Raw genomic sequence first — 20,877 nt, forward strand, 5'->3', positions numbered from 1 at the left:
AATAGTCTCCAAGGGACACCATCTGGAATCTGCCCGTGAGTAGGAGCGGAACCACAGCAAAGCATTGCTTCCCACCCCCATTCCCCTCAGACGTTCCAGAAGGATACTACGGTCAACAGTATCGAGAGCTGCCAAGAGATCCAAAAGGACCAACAGAGTCATGCTCCCTCTGTCAATTCCCAATTGGAGATCATCCATCAGGTCAACGAAGGCAGTCTCCACCTCATCGCCTGCCTGAAAGCCAGTTTGAAATGGGTCTAGATAATCAGTTTCTTCCAAGCACACCTGGAACTGGGAGGCCACTATTTCTCAATAGTGGTGTGCATGGAAACACAGCATTCCGGTTCACAGCCGGGCTGTGGGGCTCTTTAAGGGCGGGGGGAGAGTGCACTTCCCCTCCCGCCACTTTTCCCCCACCGGTGCTCCATTTTTGAAAAGCATTTGGGGCAGCAGCGTACCTCCCTGCCGCCCTTTCCCCCATTTCTCAGCAAAAGGCTTTAGAATGTACTACTGAGCGTGTGCACATGGCGTGCATCACGCACACATCTGACGTACTCACACACGTGACACACTTACTTATGGCCGTATCTATCCATTGTTTGGATCAGGCGCCATGCTCAAATTTCCAGGCACCATGGTGAGCTGACACCTGGAAGTTGTCAAGTCCTGGAATAAGGCCTAGTAATCAAACAGCAAATGAACTGGTAAATCTGTTTGCGGACTGTACAAGAGCAGATCACAGCTTACTGTACATGACTGAATGCTCCTTCCTCTGCAAAGTGTCATTCTAGACTAGCCTTCTCTCCATGGTTGTTTTCTATGTGTAGTTGTACAGCCCAGATACAGATTTGCCACCATATCTGCTATTTTTGAGAGCTAGGCCTTAGGCAACACCTGTACTAGTAGTAAAAGATGTGTGCAGATATGCACATGACAGTCACACATTAATGGATTTGCTGCAGCTAATACCATCCACAACAATGAATATGAGACCTGCCCTATGGCTGTAATACTCTCTGTACCAAGAAGGTGGCATTCCAGACATCATGGCATCTAGGCAATAATTATGTGGTTTAAATGTAGCCAGAAGTTGTTTTAAGCCAAATCTGTTAAGGCTTCCAAAGCTTCCCCAACCTTCTTGATTTTACTCTTCATGCACGAACTCTTTCTGACACAACTACTTAAAAAGACATCCTTGACTCCACATCAAACCTGAGACCCGGCATATTCAGGAAGCCATAGCCACTTTAACTGAAACAACTTTTAAATGACTAAGACAACATAGGATAGTTGTTTTTTAATCCACCTCAATTTCGTGAAATCTATTATAACACTAGTCTTATTATAAGACTAGCAGACAGTTGAGATGTCATTCCTTGAACTTTGCCCTATTCTGTCTTGTTCTACCTGAACTGACCACTACAACTGCCCTCCTCCTATCATAATCACCATTAGGAGACCTGGACAAGTAGGTGCCAAGGTCCCTCTTGTTGCTGCTACTGCATTAACTTCTCTGATGGTAACAGAAGACTAGGCATTCAAGGCCCAGGCAATGGAATGCAGCAAGTACCGTAGGTGTGAGGAGATTGGAAAGCTTAGAACTGAAATTCCAAAATCACTACAAATACTAATGTTTGAAACTGAAGTACTGCCTAGATATTTATTTTTATTATTATTTTTATTATTATTATTACACTTTTATACCGCCCCACACTCGTGTCTCTGGGTGGTTCTAGCTAAAACAGCTAAAAACACATATAAAAACACATTAAAACAATTAAAAACTAACAATTGAAAAAACCAATCACAGAATTAAAAACCTATACATTATTAAAAAGCTGGAGAAGCCTCATTAAAAAGAGGGGTTTTAAAATATTTTTTAAAAATTGTCAGAGATGGGGAGGATCGTATCTCAATAGGGAGCGCATTCCATAGTCCCAGGGCAGCAACCGAGAAGGCCCGTCTCTATGTGGCCACCAGACGAACTGGCAGCAACTTGAGACGGACCTCCAGATACAACCTTAATGGACGGTGGGGCTCATAATGAAGACGACGTTCTCTCAAATAACCAGGGCCTAAGCCATTTAGGGATTTCTAAGTTATAACTAGCACTTTGTATTTTGCCCGGAAACCTATAGGCAGCCAGTGTAACTCCATCAGCAGAGGTGTAATGTGGTCTCTCCGAGATGACCCAGAGACCAATCTGGCTGCCGCATTCTGAACCAACTGAAGTTTCCGGACTACGTACAAAGGCAGCTCCACATAGAGCACATTGCAGAAGTCAAGTCTGGAGGTTACCAACAGATGTACCACAGTTTTGAGGTAACTGATCTCGAGAAACGGGCGCATCTGGTGTATCAGCCGGAAAGCACCCCTGGCCACTGCATCAACCTGAGAAACCAGGGAGAGGTGTGAATCCAGAAGTACTCCCAGACTGTGAACCTGTTCCTTTTAGGGAAGTGTGACCCCATCTAGAACAGGTAGATCAAAATCGTCTCTAGAGTTCTGGCCCCGCACAATAAGTACCTCCGTCTTATCTGGATTCAGCTTCAGTTTATTCTCCCTCATCCAGCCCATTACTGCTTCCAGGCAGGCATTTAGGGAGGATATGCCAGATCCTGAAGAAGTTGACTGGTAACATCCAGTTCCAAATCCCATGATGATCTCTCCCAGTGGTTTCATGTAGATATTAAAAAGCATTGGAGAAAGTACGGAGCCTTGAGGGACACCATACTTAAGCTCAGATTTTGAAGAGCAACAATCGCCAATCGACACCATCTGGAAGCTGTCTGAGAGGTAGGAGCGGAATCACAGTAAAACAATGCCTCCCACCTCCAACATCCTCAGACGTTCCAGAAGGATACTATGGTCGATAGTATCAAAAGCCACCGAGAGATCCAAAAGGACCAACAGAGTCAAACTTCTTCTGTCAATTCCCAATTGGAGATCATCCATCAGGCCAACCAAGGCAGTCTCTACCCCATCGCCTGCCCGAAAGCCAGTTTGAAATGGGTCTAGACATTCAGTTTCCTCCAAGACCAACTGGAGCTGAGAAACCACCACCCTCTCAATTACCTTGCCCAGCCATGGGTGGTTGGAAACAGGCCTATAATTGCTCAACTCTGAGGGATCTAATGCAGGTTTCTTTAGAAGAGGTCTAATAATTGCCTCCTTGAGACAAGGAGGCATCCTGCCCTCCCTCAGAGAGGCATTTATGATTTCCACCAGGCCACCTACAACAGCCTCCCTGCTAGATAGAACAAGCCATGTTGGGCAAGGGTCAAGAAAACAAGTGGTGGGCCTCACCGCTCCAAGAAGCTTTTCCACATCCTCAGGAGTCACAAACAAACCGATCCAGTCGAGTTGCATAAGAGAAGTTGTTGGACACCTCCAGTTCAGACATCAAATTAATTGTGGAGTCTCCATCTAAGTCGGCCCGAATCAGAGATTTTATCTGCGAAAAATTCTTTAAACACAACACAGCGGGTAATTGATTACACCAAATTCTGGTTCAGGGGAGTGGGGGCAGATACTAGTCCCCTCACAACCCTGAACAACTCCGCGGGACGTGAACTCGCAGAGGCAATACGAGTTGAAAAGAACCGCTTCTTTGCCACACGTATCGCCTGAGCATAGATCTTTAAATGTGCTCTATGTCGTAATTCAAGTCAAATCTTTCTCCACTTGTGCTCCAGTCGCCTACCTCGCTGCTTCAGCCCCCATAGATCTTCCGTATACCAAGGAGCCAATTCTGAAGCAGATTGGAGGAGATGCTTCGGAGCAATCGTGTTGACTGCCCTGATGAGCAAATTGTTCCAATTCTCAACCAGGGCATCAATAGGATCACTGGCAAAGCCAACATTAAATCCCTCCAAGGCTTCTTGGAATCCTACTGGGTCCAATAACCTCATTGGGCGGACCATTCGAATAGGCCCCTCGCCCCTGCAGAGGTGGGAAGTGGTCGTAAGTCCAACCTTAACCAGATGGTGGTCAATCCATGACAAAGGGGAAATCACCGGAGTCCCCATCCACAGAAAACCACCCTGATCAGAGTAAAATACCAAATCCAGCATGTGACCTGCAATGTGTGTCGATCCAGAGACCACTTGGTGTAAGCCCATAGTTGTCATGGCCACTATGAATTCCTGAGCTGCCCCAGACAAATTGGTCTCGAAATGAACACTGAAGTCCCCCAGCACCAAAAGTCTGGGAGACTCCAATGCGAGTTCTGTGACCAAGTCCATGAGCTCAGTAAGGGATTATGTTGGGCAGCGGGGCGATCGGTACACTAACAGAAGTCCAAATCTATCCCTGGTCCCCAAACTCAAGTACACACATTCAATATGGTCCAATACCCTAACAGGGACCCTGGTAAGGGAGATGTTATCCTTATAAACCACAGGCACTCCACCTCCATGCCCACGTATGCTCACCTGCTCCTCTACAGAATATCCTGGAGGGAACAGCTGGACCAAAACTGGGCCATTGGCCTCCCCCAACCAAGTCTCAGTAATACACACCAGGTTGGCCCCTTCATTTATGTATTTTCTTTTATTATTTAAAGTATAAGTTGCATATATATAACAATTCATTTCTTCTCTTCCATCTAACTTTCCTCTCCACCCCAGCCTTCACTCCCTTGAATCTGATTGACGACATCATCACAAACTACACCATTCAGGCATCCCTATTGCTGTAGCATATTTGGTTCAAATAGGTTAGGCGATTCACAAGTTAGCCCACTTGTGCCTCAGATGTTTATGCATACGCCATCTTGAATTGAGTTCGCCATCACGAACTACGCTGTTGAGGTGTCCCTATGTGTGCCAATTTGGTTCATATTGGTCCAGGCACTGCAAAGTTGATGGGGCAGGGAGGATGACACAAACAGACACACAAACAGAATGCTGGGTGACCTCATAAACCTACTGGAAAATAGGCTTATCTGGACTACTATACAAAACAGTGCTCTTAGTATGATGCCAAAAAGTACTTTTAAAACTGCGGAATACAGAATGTCTTCAGTGAACTCCTGACTAGTAGTGTGCAGTTGCACCAGTGCTTCTTCATGCTACTGCTGGAACCTGAGGGATGTATTTTTGTGATCCACAGACTGCTTCAGAGGTAAGGGAAGATAAGTGAAAATTGCCCTTTCTGCTCATGCAACAGCACAATGATAGTCTAGAACTCAACACTGCCTCATGTATGTAGTGCTATTATAGATGTTGGCCAACATGTCTAAATGCAGCTACTGTTTCCAAGTCTGAACACTAGAATTTTTATTTACCTCACTATTGATGGGTTTCTTTTTGTTTTCCCTGCTCCTAAATAGCAAAAAATAAGTTATATTTAGGTACATTCAAGTACAATAGATTAGACATACTTTTAAATATATACATGGGGTGTGGGTGAGAAACAGACACACGTCACAATTGGAACAACTAAGTTATACATAACATTTCATGTTCTTAAAGCAATAACACAAGGTTAGGCTTGACAACAAAATAAATATTGCATAAGTTTCCATTTTTCAAAGAATGTCAGTTCTGTTCCATGTATGCATGTGTTTTTTAAAAGAAAAACACAGTTTCTCCATGGCTTTTGAGTTTCTGAACATTTCACATCACTAAGCATTAGTCTCTCACTGTTTCCAATACAGTTTCCATGTCCCTAATCCACAGTATAAAATGAAGAAAATCCCTGCCTGCACACCAAACACCGGAAAGGTCACTGCACACCCAGGTGCCAAAAAAGGCAGGGCATGCGTAATTTGGAGTAAACTAGGGCCACTTTATTGATTTAAATACAAATAACCTGCAATGAGGCACAAACTAAACAGAGTGCAGGTACCACCCATGTGGGTCAACCTCATAAGGATGACTGCCCACAGCAGGGTGAAAGACTGGGTGTTGATTCAGCCAGTCACCAAGTCTCGTCATCACACAATGAGGTTTTATCCCCGCTGAGGGGAGGCCAGCCTGACTTAACCCAACCCAGGCTGCAAAACTCTGAGTGGTGAGCCAAGCCACCCTCTGAGTAGGGGCAGATCCCAGCCCAAGAGCCGCAAAACCCAAAAGGGCTGTTCCTCGGCCCCCTCTCGCCTTAACTGGTCCTCCAGCCCAACATCATTACCAAAAAACAGCTTACCCCAACCCACACTCACCTGCAAAGTGAACAAAGAATTCTGAGCAGTGGAACCTTATTAGGAAAATCAGTGAGAAGTAGGTCACACTTAGAGCCAATCAGGTGTAACCCCAAAAAATCCTACTTGGCCCCAGAAGGTGACTGGATAACCTTCACCAATGACAGGATGAGTGGGTGGGTGCCTTGCCCCAGAGCAACTAGGCAAAATAGAAGAAAGCCTACCACTTAGGCAGGCACTCCCAAGCTCCCATTGGCCAGTCACTGTCATGTGCCAGAGGAGACAAGATGGCTCCCCCGGTGCCTGCCCGTGGAGCCGGGCACACAACTCCTCCCCTTGCCTTACCGTGAAATATGGCAGTGGGGAGTGGCTGAAACAGCAAGCTCACATCACTTATAATTTTCTCCAAAGACTGCTAGTAAGGCACGTGAAGATATCTTCCTGTTCCCACATGTTATCTACACTACAGAAGACATGAATTAGGTTAGGATACAAAAGAGGTCAACAACCTATGGCAAGTGAGCCAAAAGCGGCACACAAAATGATTTTAAGTGGCACTCACACTGCAAGGAAGACTGCCCATTATGATGGCCGCTCCCTGCCTCTGCGTGTCACCGTTTGCTGTAGCAGGCAGTGGACATCCAGGATCAACAGCAGAGGTCACTTAGGCTGTGCCAGCTGGCTGGTTCTCTCTTGAACATAAACACTCTGAAAAAATGTGTCCGTGTAAGTGAACCAGTCAGCTGGCACAGTTAGAGTCACCATGGCTGTCACCGGCCTGCTATAGCAAGCAGTGACATGGCCAGCCAGAAGCAGCAGCTGGCATCACCTGCTGGCATCACCTGCTGGCCTTCCTCACATACACACTGCCTCCCCTCCAACAACTAATCTGTGCTTTGTCTGCTCCTGAAATCAAGGAGAGAAAGCCAAAACATTTACTGAAGGATAGAGACAGACCAGCTGGCAATGCTTAATGCTGGCTCAAGAACAGCACTGAACACCATCGGGAAGAAGAGAGGCAGCAATCAGCAAGAGGGTTTCAGCCTGGTGGCAAGTCCAGCAGCTGGGGGCAGGACCAGTGACGTAGGGATGGGGCAGCATTGCAGCCTGGCTGAAACAGGGAACAGGGCTAGTAGGCAGGGATGCCAACTTCGCTGTGAGCAGCAGCTCTCCTAAAGCCACCCCTGAAAACTTGGAAACTGCAACCAAGAATCTCTAGTTAGCAGTTTATGTCCATATGTCTCCTCCATCTCTACACACAGTGAGATCAGGACCAGTCCTTGAGCTTATGCATTTCTTCAACATCCTTTACATCATGCACAAAGAGCAATGCACAGATCAGAAACCATGCATGCTCAATCCACTGTGCATCACCAAAATTTGTCCAAGGATTGAGACACCCTTAGGGACATATTTTGGTGATGCACAGTGAGGTTCAGAGGAAAAGGGAGATTGGTGAAAGTCACCCCTTCCCCATGCAACCAACAGTGCAGCAGTAGTGTGGAATGTACCTGCTGCACATGCACAATGCTAGTCTGCATGTCTGGCATTTTTTCATAAAATGAATAGTAACAATGCAATATTAGTAAAGCTCAGTAGTGTCAAAGTTCTAATTAATGTTTTTCAGGTGATTATCCCTAGGAGGTGTATGAGATTTTTGTATTTACAGGTGATACTCGGAAAATTAGAATATCGTGCAAAAGTCCATTAATTTCAGTAATGCAAATTAAAAGGTGAAACTGATATATGAGACAGACGCATTACATGCAAAGCGAGATAAGTCAAGCCTTAATTTGTTATAATTGTGATGATCATGGCGTACAGCTCATGAAAACCCCAAATCCACAATCCCAGAAAATTAGAATATTACATGGAACCAAGAAGACAAGGATTGTAGAATAGAACAATATCGGACCTCTGAAAAGTATACAGTGTACTGTGCTTGATTGGCCAGCAAACTCGCCTGACCTGACCCCACAGAGAATCTATGGGGCACTGCCAAGAGAAGGATGAGAGACATGAGACCAAACAATGCAGAAGAGCTGAAGGCCGCTAATGAAGCATCCTGGTCTTCCATAACACCTCATCAGTGCCACAGGCTGATAGCATCCATGCCACGCCGCATTGAGGCAGTAATTGCTGCAAAAGGGGCCCAGACCAAGTACTGAATACATATGCATGCTTATACTTTTCAGAGGTCCGATATTGTTCTATTCTTCAATCCTTGTCTTCTTGGTTCCATGTAATATTCTATCTTGCTTTGCATGTAATGCGTCTGTCTCATATATCAGTTTCACCTTTTAATTTGCATTACTGAAATTAATGGACTTTTGCACAATATTCTAATTTTTTGAGTTTCACCTGTATGTATTAAGTATTTCAATGAAAATATTTATTTCCACATAAAGCTTTGAATTTCAGTAAAAACATTTTAACCACATTAACACACACACACACACACACACACACACACACACACACACACACCAAATATTTCAGTTCAACTACTTGGCTACTTGAAAAACTTTTGCGTTACAGCATGAGAAATGAATATAGTGGTGGTGGGAATATGAAATTCATCGAGTAAGAGCAGGGAGCAAGCAAGCCAGCCAATCCACTCAAGACCTGCTCCCAATCTCACCATGTATAGGGATAGAAGTCAGTCAAATCAATTGGAGAGCAATGAACTTAGGCTTCTCCTTACTTTCTTTCTGCTTCCCTACTTTTTTTTAAACTTAGGAATTATTTTACCATTATATTTTCAAACCTCTCACTACAACCACAGTACCAAGACAAACACAAATGTTAGAAATTCTTTTTGAAGACAAACAAGGAATGTAGAATTTCAGTGATACACCAATAACCTCACAAAGGGCAACCAGGGGACTTTTAAACAGCATAAGGGAATCAGTCAACTCCAAAAGCAGAGAGTTTAAACTCTTCGCTTTTGGAGCTGACTCAGAGTGGCACTCCAGTCAGAGTGCAGAGTTACACCAGTTAGGAAACAGCACAAATATATGCATATTTATTCAGAAGCAAGTTCCACTGAGCTCAACAGGATGTACTACCAAATGTACATAGGACTATACTCAAGTAGCCTTAAGATCTCAGACCTGTAGTACTATATAAATTCCTGGAGAGACAAAAATGAACAACCAGTCGTTAGTATGGTATTTACTTGGTGAGGGCTCTTAGATCTGATCTTAAAGGGAAGATGACAAGGAGTCTATACAATCTCAGTGTTGGTACTAATAATTTCCTACTTGGATCCATGCCTATTCAGAGCCTAGCCAAATATGTAGTGACATCAAATGCTGAGGAATAAAAATGACTGCTTTTCTAGCCATACTTAAATACAGAATTGGATGAGACTACTTCCCTGGCCAGGCTAAAATTAAGCATTGATCTAAGCAGGAAATCAACATCATAACTCCAGTTTGTATTTGCATATAACACTGGATCCAAGGAAGCATCTTGAAGATGAAGTCCTACAAAAATTACTTTCAGTTGTTAAGGACTGCTTACATAGGCAATGAAGAATGAACTATTTTACCAATACACATTCCTAAACAAAATGGAAAGGTGAGACACAGAAAGAGTCAGAGGGCTAAGTAGAAAGAGATACCCAATGAAAGGAAGATGGAACAAAATCAGGAAAACATAGAAGAGAAGATGAGGGCTGGCACTTCACCCATGCACCATTAGAAGAAAGCATAGTTTACACATTACCTCTTGTGATTACTGCTATACAATGCTGTCTCATAAACATGATCTGTGTGGTAATATATAAATGCCTCTACCACATCATCAGTCTAAAAGAGCAAAGCTTTTGACATTGCTAACACCAGCATGGTGTAGTGGTTAGAGTTCTGGAATAGGTCCAGGGAGACCCAAGTTCAAATCCCCATTCAGCCATGATACTTGTTGCATGACTCTGGGTCAGTCACTTCTCTCATCCTAACCTACTTCACAGGGTTGTTGTGAAGAGAAACTACAAGTGTTGTTGCTTTAATTGCCCTGGGGCAGCCAATATTGTCATAAGAACACTCCTTGTATTTATCCAGATCTGTGTAGTATAAGTATTTGTTACACCCCACCACATGGATTGCCCACTCAGCAACCTCATATTGCAAGAACATGCAAGACGTGCCCTGCCTTAGCACATGAAGACATGGGACTGTTATATAGTTGAGAGGTGTTACTAAGTAACTGTCAAGGCCGTGATTCTGTCGTTGGCCAAAGGCCACTATTACGCAATATCCATCAAAATCTCCCTTTCCCTTCCCACCCATTTCCAAGAAGAGACCACCTCACTGGTGGTTATTAGCTTTCAAGAATCTACCATAATCCTTATTAAGAGGAAAAAAGGGAGTAGGCAGCATAGAGGACGAGAATCAAAATATTTGTCCCACCCCTCACCAAGCTTCCTTAATAAATGCTTTTCCAAAGATTAAGGATCCTGTTACCAGCACTGATGTCTAATGTCATAAGTACATAGACCACAAATATAGTTGTCCATCACTATGCAAATTTTATCAATAGACTACAAAATATGGATCAACCGGCCCTATAATGTGTGTCCTAAGACAGCCTTCAGTTATAACTTTAAGGCTTTCTCCAAATACATAAATGTAATAATGAAGTCCAGCAGAGGAGAGGAAGAGCCCATCTGCTTCCCCTTTAGTGCTGCTCAAGGTGGAAGACCATGTATGCTGTCAGCTCTCCTTCTGCTACTACCTGCCTGCTTCTGCTTCCCCTCTGAGACGGCAGCCTCCTGCCTCTGGTTACCATCTGTGGGAAATGTGTGCAGGACTGGGGACAGGGGTGGGTGACTCAGCAGTTCCTGGGGTGATCTGCCCAGCTCTAGGTCTTTATAGGAATGCTGTGTGTCGCCCCTTTAGGGGAGCCAATCTGGGCGATAACAAGGGTGAGGGCCAGGCTGTTTGGCTCAGGATCCCTTGTGGTGTGTGAAGGAGGGTGTCTATTTTAATTCAGCTTCTGTTTCCAATTCTGGGTGAGTTGAGATTTAATGTGTCTGGGTCTGTCTTGAGATGGGGAGAGGGGATGTAACCAATGATTATGGGGCAGCTATACCAACTAATGGCACAGCAGGGAAATGACTTGATTAGCAAGCCAGAGGTTGCCTTTCCAACCCCGCTGGTATGTTTGCCAGACTATGGGAAACACCTATATCGGTCAGCAGCGATACAGGAAGATGCTGCAATGCATCATCTCATACTGCACGGGAGATGGCAACGGTAAACCCCGCCTGTATTCTACCTAAGACAACCACAGGGCTCTGTGGTCACTAGGAGTCGACACTGACTTGACAGCACAATTTACCTTTATTCCAGTGGTGGTGGGAAATAGAATAAGTAACGCTGACAGGTCAGCAGGCCATTTCAGAGGAAGGGAAATCAGAAACATAATTGCTGTCTCCCCTTCTGGCTGTCCTGCCAGCTCTTTGGCCTTGGAAAGCAATGCCAAACACCCACAGAGCGTCAACATGCTCCTTTGTAATGACAGGTCAGTCCAGAATAAACCTGAAATCATCCATGATCTGATTCTGGATGAAGGGATCAATCTGTTATTATTACAGAGACTTAGTTGGAGGAGGCTGGTGGCCAGGTCTGGTCCCAGCTTCTCCCTCCAGGGTAATCAGTTGAGGAGCAGGAGAGGGGATGTGGGTGGGGAGGTGGAGTGGCTGTGGTCTATAAGAACAATATCACCCTTGCCAAGATCCCTGTGGAAGTGTCTGTCCATACTGAATGTGTGTACCTAAGTTTGGGGACCAGGGACAGACTGAGACTTCTGTTGGTGTACTGATCGCCCTGCTGCCTAAAGGAGTCCCTAACTGAACTGATGGACTTGGTCTCAGGCTTGGCGTTGGAGACTCCCAGGCTTGGGGTGCTGGGGGACTTCAATGTTCACTTTGGGACCAATTTGTCCAGGGCAGCTCAGGAGTTCATAGCGGTCATGACAACTATGGACCTATCCCAAGTGGTCTCGGAACACAGACATATTGCTGGTCACACGCTTGATCTGGTCTTTCACTCTGAACAGGGTGGTGTTCCATGGGTAGGGACTCCTTTGATTTCCCTATTGTCATGGAGGGAACACTATCTAGTTAAGTTACGACTCACGACCATGTCCCACCTCTGCAGGGGCGGGTGGCCTATTAGGATGGTCCACCTGAGGAGGTTATTGGATCCAATAGGATTCCAAGAAGCCTGGGAGGGATTTAGTGCTGACTCTGCTGGTGATCCTGTCAACACTCTGGTGGAGAATTGGAATGTTCAACTCACCAGGGCTGTGGACACGATCGCTCCTAAGCGTCCTCTCTGACCCCCTTCGAAATTGGCCCCTTGGTATATGGAAGAACTACAGGGGCTGAAGCAGCGAGGTAGGCTACTAGAGCACAAGTGGAGAAAGACTCTACTCTAATCTGACAGATTATTACACAGAGCGCATTTGAAGATCTATGCTCAGGCGATACATGCAGCAAAGCAGCAATTCTTTTCTTCCCATATCGTGTCTGCAAGTTCACATCCGGTGGAGTTGTTCAGGGTTGTGAAGGAGCTAATCTGCAATCCTCCCCCTTGAATGGTACTTGGAACCAACCATTACTCACTGTGACCTTTTTAATGAGTTTTTTGTGGACAAAATCTCTCATATCCCTGCCGACTTAGATTCAAACTCCACAATTGTTACAGAGTTTGATGCCGAGGTGTCCAGCAGCTCCTCTTATGTGTTGGTCCTGAATCAGTTTCAGTTCATGACTCCTGAGGATGTGAACTTGCTTGGAATGGTGCAGCCTTTATCCTTGCCCAATGTGGCTTATACTATCTGGCAGGGAGGCTGTTGTAGAGGGCCTGGTAGAGATTATAAATGCTTCTCTGAAGGACAGCAGGATGTCTCCTTGTCTTAAGGAGACACTCATTAGACCACTTCCGAAGAAGCCTTCCTTGGTTCCCTCAGAACTAAGAAATTACAGGCCTGTCGCCAACTTTCCATGGCTGGGCAAGGTGACTGAGAAGGTGGTGGCCTCCTAAGCTCCTGGTTGTCTTGGAAGAAACTGATTATCTAAACCCATTTCAAACTGGCTTTCGGGCAGGCGATGGGGTGGAGACTGCCTTGGTCGGCCTGATGCCTGATCTCCAATTGGAAACTGACAGAGGGAACGTGACTCTGTTGGTCCTTTTGGATCTCTTGGCAGCTTTTGATACTACTAACCATAGTATCCTTCTGGAACGTCTGAGGGGAATGGGGGTGGGAGGCACTGTTTTGCAGTGGTTCCGCTCCTGCCACACGGGCAGATTCCAGATGGTGTCTCTTAGAGCCTATTCTTCAAAATCTGAACTTTCCTATGATGCCCCTCAGGGCTCCATATTGTCTCCAATGTTGTTTAATATCTACAAGAAACTGCTGGGAGAGATAATCAGATTTTTGGCAGGGTGTGATCTGCTGGTTCTGGATGGGATCAAGCTCCCCCAGGAAGAACAGGTACACAGTTTGGGGGGGGGGGTGCTTCTGAATCTGAACCTCTCCCTGGTGACCAGGGTTGAGGCGGTGGCCAGAAGTGCTTTTATCGGCTTCAGCTGATATGCCAGCTGCGTTCATTTCTTGAGATGAATGGTGGTACATATGCTGGTACCTCTAGGCTGGATTACTGCAATGTGTTCTATGTGGGGCTGCCTTTGTACGCAGTCCGGAAACTGCAGTTGGTTCAGAATGTGGCAGCCAGGTTGGTTTCCGGGTCATCTAGGAGAGACCATATTACTCTTGTGTTGAAGGACTGGCTGCAGATACATTTCCAGGCAAAATACAAGGTGCTGGTTATTACCTGTAAAACCCTAAACAGCTTAGGCCCTGGGTGTTTAAGACAATGTCCTTCACCATGAGCCCCACCACCCATTAAGATAATCTGGAGAGGTTCGTCTGCAGTTGCGGCCAACTCGTTTGGCGGCCACTTGGGAACGGGCCTTCTCTGTGGCTGCCCCTGGAGTTTGGAATGCATTCCCTGTTGAAAAAAGAGCCTCCCCATCTCTGGCAACTTTTAAAAAGGCATTGTAGACACATTTATTCATCTAGGCTTTTAGTTAGATTTATGGATTTTAAATTTTTAATGTTGGTTTTAAATGATTTTTAATGTTAATGATTTTAGTGTTTATATGATTTTAGTTGTTTAATTTATTTGATTTTGATTTTTGTTGTTAATTGATTTCAATTGTTTTTATTTTGATATAAACAGCCCTGAGCCATTTTTGGAAGGGCAGTATATGAATCAAATAAATAAATTATGTACCTTGATATTATACATTTTGCCACGTTTGTCCTAAAATCCCAATACTTACATACTCTGCAACTCTAACTTCTTTTATTAACATAAGAAAAGTCTTGCTGAATCAGACCAAAGGCCCATCTAGTCCAGCATTTTGTTACCTGAGTGAGTATGTCCCCATATGTCCCTACCCGAACCCTAAAATCTTCTTCGGAGATCCTCCTCCTGGTTCCCCTGCCAAACGAGGTGAGGCAGGTTGCTACCAGGGAGAGGGCCTTTTTTGTGGTTGACCACATTTATGGAATAGCCTCCCCAGTGAGGTTCACCCAGTTTCATCACTTTGTTCTTTTAGACACCAGGTAACACCCTTTTTGTTCACCCAGGCCTTTTAAATTATGATTTTCAGATTTTATTGTAACTAATTTTAAAGTAAGTTTTCAAGCTGCTTTGCATTGTTATTTTATATTTTCTTTTTACCTTTTCTGTCTGTAATGATTTAATATGTTCTGTGTTTTAATTCTCTGTTGTGAGCCACCCAGAGAACAATTTGTTATGGGGTGGCTAATAAAGATTACTACTATTATTCTGTTTCCCACAGTGGTCCACTACAAGCCTCTGGGAAACCCACAGGCAAGAGGGATAAGCATGACCTCTCTCCTGCTGCTGCCTTGCAACTGGTATTTAGAGGCATACTGCCTATGAGCCTAGAGGTAGCCTATAGTCATCCGGACTAGTAGCCTAGCCACCGATAGACCTATCTTCCATGAATTTGTACAAGTTCCTTTTAAAGCCATCCAAGCTGGTGGTCATAATATCCTGTGGCAGGAAATTTACTTCCTTTTGTCAGTCCTAAATTCCCTGGCAATCAGTTTCATAGGATGACCCCTGGTTCTGGTACTGCAAGAAAGGAAGAAAGATTTCTCTCTACTCCATGCATAGTTTTATAAACCTCTATCATGTCTCCCCTCAGTCACCTTTTTCTCTCAACTAAAAAGCCTCAGATGTTGTAATCTTGCCTCATAAGGAAAATGCTCTAGCCCCCTGAACATCTTGGTTGCCCTCTTCTGTATCTTTTCCCGTTTTATAAAGTCCTTTTTGAGATACGGTGATCAAAACTGTACACGGTGCTCCAAATGTGGCTGCACCATAGATTTGTATAGGGCATTAAGGGTCTACTCACATGACCTAATTTGAAAAACTGCAGTTGAATAACCAACTACTTAAATTGGAACGATCCTGAGTTCAACACATCACATTGGCATTTGCACTATTGGAATCATGGCTGCACAGTTAAATGTCAGCCTAGACAATCACAGAAGTACTGCTGTCGTGGGCTGAAAGGATCATGTGTTTGGCTCATCTAGGAAACTTAACTGGTTGAATCCAAAATCTATACAATTTTGTAATACAGAGAAATGTATTAAGCCAGCATATGTTTAGTGCATAAAGGACCACTTCTATTCATTGTACAATGTTTCTATGCCAGATATGCTTACAGCCATATAGTTGTTTAGCCATAGTTGTTTCCATGTATATTATGCATAATGAATCCACCAACAGTCTTTGATCCACCAACTTAAAATCCAAACCCCTAAGCTTTATAACAAGGATAGGTTGCCAAACATTTCACTCAAAACTCACCAGTAGAATCTTATCTTTATTCCGCAAGTAACCCAGCCATACCAGTAAAACCCCTATATACAGCTGTCCTCTATACTGCTGTAACTTAAACATCCACCACTGGCATCCCAGCAACCCACACATCGATGCGTTTACTAGCGGACTCCAACCAATCACTGGGAAGCCTATGATGTATTTTAGATAACTAGGTGAACAATTTCTTACAAACTACAGAATGTAACAGTACTGCAGTAAGTTCTGGACAAAGTTCTGCTTAATGACTTGTGGAGAACTAGAACTGTGGCTAAAGTACCAACATAACAAGGTTTTGCCAGAACGCCTTAGTCTCCCATTGAGGAATTTTATAAGGAACTTCTAACTTTTTTATCTGCTTCAATTCTTAATTTAAAAATCATTACATGTTCTCTAAAGAAACCAACTGAAGGTTGTATAAGTGCCTATAATTCTGGCACCAGCCTTCCCACCACTCTTTCATCATGGTTAGAGTCAAGATATTAACTTACTGTAAGTACAGTTTTAACACAACAGAAAAAAAAATTTCAGCACTGCAAGTCTGCTTAATTCTCCTTGCAAGGCACATATATATCTTAGATAAGAAGAAAATTTTACACCTGTTTTTCAAAATTTCAAGGGGAAACCCCACAACACACACACTCTTTTAAAAATACAATTCTTTGCACTCAAAAGAAAAGGATTTCCTGATTGACAGTTGCAGCATATGCCTTGAATGCAACAGTAACTTACCAAATAATGATTTTTAAAATTTTTCATTACCAATCCAAGACAACTCACAGAAAACCAAAATCTATCTATATAATATGCTAAGGTTGTTAAGGATGTGCCCAAAACATTTCGGAGACCATTATAGAAGATTCCAAAACATTTCGGCCACCAAGGCCATTCCGGATTTCAGAGACAACAGGGGTGCTCCCATAAGGGTGGGGGAGGGTGCACTTATCCCTCCCATAGCATTTCCCCTGCTGGTGCACCGTTGTATCAAAGCCCCTCAGGGCAGCAGCATACCCCATTGCCGCCCCATTGCCGTCCTGGGCTGGAAGTGGCTGGAAGTACCAGGCACACATCCACCCATCGTGTGCGCACACGGCAGACGGGCGCTCACGCGCTCGGTACATACAGCCACTTCCGGCCCAGAATGGCAATGGGGCAGCAGGGAGGTACGCTGCTGCCCCGAGGGGCTTTGATACAACGGAGCGCCAGGGGGGGAAATACAGTGGGAGGGATAACTGCACCCTACTCTGCCCTTAAGGGAGCACCGCCTCCGAAACACGGAAGAGTGCTTCCAGGCACATCCCTAACGGTTGTACGTGGCAAGCCCCACCCACACAGTGCTTTAACAATCAGTGGTAACAGAAGAGAAACACCATGGTGATTGGGCAGTGGGGCTTCCATATGCAGATAGGGCGAAGGAGCCTGTGGCACTGTGGTGATTGGGCAGTGGGGATTCCATATGCAGATAGGGAAAAGGAGCCTGTGATGGTTAAGATCAGTTTGAATGCAACTGTTACTGGTCGGAAGATGTTCTTGATCATAGAGGAGAGGGGGAGATAAATAAATAAATAAAAAATAATAAATAAATAAATAAATATTATATATATATATAGCGGGAAGGGGTCTATAAAGAGAGGGGTCATGAAGGAGGAAAGAGACCCTTCAGGAGAAGGAGGCTGCCGTTGTGTGAATTAGATGAGGAAACAAGATGAACAAGATCTGTTAACTCAGGAAGGAAGGAAGGGGAAGAGTGAGTGGAGGAGAGAGAACGAAGGGAGAGAGAAAGGAGAAAGGGCGAGGGATGAACCGAAGCCTGTCAGTGGCCTGAGGGAAACGAGCGGCCATGGTGGCGCCTATTGGCAGCAAGGAAGGGCCCAGTCAACCACTAGGTTGGAGGCTACTGAGGCCATTGGCGGAGGGAGGGAGGCAGGCAGGCAAGCGACAGGCCTGGGCCTGTCAGCGGCCCAAGGGGAACAAGTAGCCATGGTGACAGCAGGGAAGGGCCCAGTCAACTGCTGCCACTGCTCAGAGCTACAAAGGCCATTGGTGGAGGGAGGCAGGCAGGCGAGAGAGATGGGCTCGAACCTGTCAGAGTCCTGAGGGTTAGGGTTAGCAGCCATGGTGGCAGTGGCAGTGAGGAAGGGCACGGTCAAATGCAGCTGCTACTCCTGCAGGGAAGAGCAGGAGCAGGGTGAGGGTGGGGAGGTCCCTGGAGTTAGGGGGCTGTGGCTTGGCCAATTGGCACCAGCAATGCCGCAACCAAGAGGGGTGAGGGGATGAGGTCTGGAATAGGAGGAGAAGGAGCACAGCTCAGGTGAGGGTGGAGAGAACTCTGAGGTGAGGGGAGCAATCAAGTACTAGCGCACAGATGCTCTGTTTGGGTTAAGCTAGTACACTGTAAAACCATAGCATAATGAAAGCAAAGAATGTAGGCAAAGAACTCTCCTACTCAAAACATATGAAGGGGTAAGTGGCTAGCCTCTGGGGGGGGGGGAATCTCACACACCATCCAGGTTATGCACTACCCACCACTCACACACCATCAAGCAAGCAAACTACTAGGAGAGGAGTACTGGTCTTGTGGTAGCAAGCATGACTTGTCCTCTCAGCTAAGCAGGGTCTACCCTGGTTGCATATGAATAGGAGACTAGAAGTGTCAGCACTGTAAAATAATCCCCTTAGGGATGAAGCCCTCTGGGAAGAACAGAAGGTTCCAAGTTCCCTCCCTGGCATCTCCAAGACAGGGCTGAGAGAGACTCCTGCCTGCTACCTTGGAAAACTGCTGCCAGTCTGTGCAGTACTGAGCTAGATGGAGCTATGGTCTGACTCAGTATATGGCAGCTTCCTATGTTCCTTCTATATGCGAACAAACAAGCATCAGCACACTTTTTAAGAAAAAAAAAGACTTAAGGAAGAAAGTTTCTAGAAAGAGCCTGTGTTACTGTTTATCTTATCATATGCAAACTCAAATAACTCACCAATAAGCAGTCAGAGTTCACTTCGGATTTGGGGTCCGTTAACATCATTCCGATTTTTTCAAATCGAGAATCAAAGCTTTCTCCCGTCGACATGGTGCTGAAGAGGAGATCGTCTTAATCCACAGAAAAACAAGTACGAGAACAGGAGTGGTCCTTGGACTGGCTCTCCTCGCTCGTCTTCTCAGAGTAGGCTGGAGGATGCGCTGGGATTGTCCCTCATCCTCTCTACCATACACATCCTCGCGTAAAAGAAAACGAACACCGAAAATGTGGGAAAGAAGCGCTACTCCCTCCCGGGAGAGTAGCCTTTCCTCGCTGCCCCTTCACTTTAGTCTCTAGGCTGCAGTCACTGCCCTGCCAGTCTTCTCCAGCCTGGGCCCCAGTGTCTCTGCAGCCACATTTTCCCAGCCAGGCAGCCGTCCTGGCAGCCAGAGTACCGGTTCCTCCTCCTCGGTGCCAGCTCCCCAGTAGCAACTTTTTTTGAAACAAGGGGAGGAAATAAGAGCGAGCGAGAGAGGCCTACCATGAAAACAGGAAACTTTCTCCGCAGAGCGTCACCGGGCTGCTCCTGCCATGGAGACCCAAGCCTGGGAGAGGGCACGGCTTCGCTCCCTGCCCAAACGGCAGCGAGGGGAAACGGGAGAGTGCCAGCTACAGTATAGGCCGCCCTGGCTCCGCTTCTTCAGGGGGAGGGCGGGAGAAAAGCCTCCGCCTTGCCCTCCGGACACGCGCGGCTTCACCAACGGCCGAGTAACGGCTGAGGAATCTTCCTGCCTGCCTCCTCAACGTTCGTTCGCTCGTTCCTTCCCTCCTTGCCCCTGCCCGGCTCCCGCGGCCACTCGCCCCTGGGCTGCTCTCCTCCGTCCGTCCGTCCGTCCGTCCTCCCCCCAGCCTTTCTCTCCCAACGAGAACCGCGGTTCGCTCACTTCGCCGGGCAGGCTCCAAGTCTCCGGGCAGTCAGTGCAGCTGGGCTGGGCTCCACTCAGCGACCCTGCCCTGTTCCGGAGCGGGGTGGGGGTGAAAGATTGAAAGAAAAGCTGCTCCTCCCTACTGTGAGGAAACCTGAACGGGGGAAGAGAATGAGGCCTGAGGGCGGCCACCGCTGCCTCAACAGCTAATCAAGGAGGGCGCAGAGCCACGCAAATATGTCCGCCTTCCTGTTCAAACAGACACAGGCAAGCGGAGCGAAGGGCGCATGCGCCTGGGAAGAGGAGGCGGAGAAGTGAACAAGCAAGCACCGGCTATTCCGGCTGCCACAAGCGCGCGCCGAACTGTGGGCAGCACTCGCGCGCCTGCTAGCCTTTCTGCGCTCTGTCTAGACTCTTTTCCCCACCTTTGTGCCGCCTCCCATTAGCGCTAGAGTGAGCGCGAGCGTGACGGCTGGGCTGCGCACGTGGAGTGTTGAGGTCATGCGAGAAGCTGCCAGTAAGCAGCAGCGAGGAGGAGGCACGGGCGGAGGCTTGCAAGGCAAGAAGCCGCAAAGCTGCGGAAGCCGGAGCGCCGTGTGCTTGAGGCTGCAGGAAACGTGTAAACATCTCGGAGATTGTACAGTATGCCACTTCATGGTTGTACAGCACAACGGTGGTCTCTGTGTGAATTGACTGAGCATTGCTTATGTGGGATGTTTTCTTCTTTGTGGAATGTGTGGAGTACATCTTACCCGTGCCATCTTTTCTGTGCAACTTCTAGTAAACAAGAACCGTTGTTGAAGTTGCAGATCGTTTCTATTCCATGCTGCTTTCAGGGCCTGTGATGAAATGCGGAAGCTCTTTTACACTTTCATAGGGGCAGTACATGTTGATAAACCTCATTGCAGGAAAACTGCA

General features: G+C 46.2%; 1 protein-coding gene across 2 annotated transcripts in view; it reads right to left on the minus strand.

Moving 5' to 3' along the window:
• The window catches only part of ROCK1 (Rho associated coiled-coil containing protein kinase 1), a 272,534-nt gene extending 252,269 nt beyond the window's left edge, over positions 1-20,265 (minus strand). The window contains exon 1 of one of the 2 annotated variants that reach the window (XR_008305444.1): positions 19,052-20,265. Coding sequence is in view for 1 of the 2 variants with exons in the window: in XM_053242579.1 (XP_053098554.1) it covers positions 19,052-19,144 (93 nt within the window). In the remaining variant the exon portion in view is untranslated. The remainder of the gene's footprint in view (positions 1-19,051) is intronic. The other variant, XM_053242579.1, reaches the window with a different exon arrangement.
• Between the last annotated feature and the right edge of the window lie 612 nt (positions 20,266-20,877).

The sequence above is a fragment of the Hemicordylus capensis genome, chromosome 4 (genome assembly GCF_027244095.1).
Source record: "Hemicordylus capensis ecotype Gifberg chromosome 4, rHemCap1.1.pri, whole genome shotgun sequence".
Lineage (NCBI taxonomy): Eukaryota > Metazoa > Chordata > Lepidosauria > Squamata > Cordylidae > Hemicordylus > Hemicordylus capensis.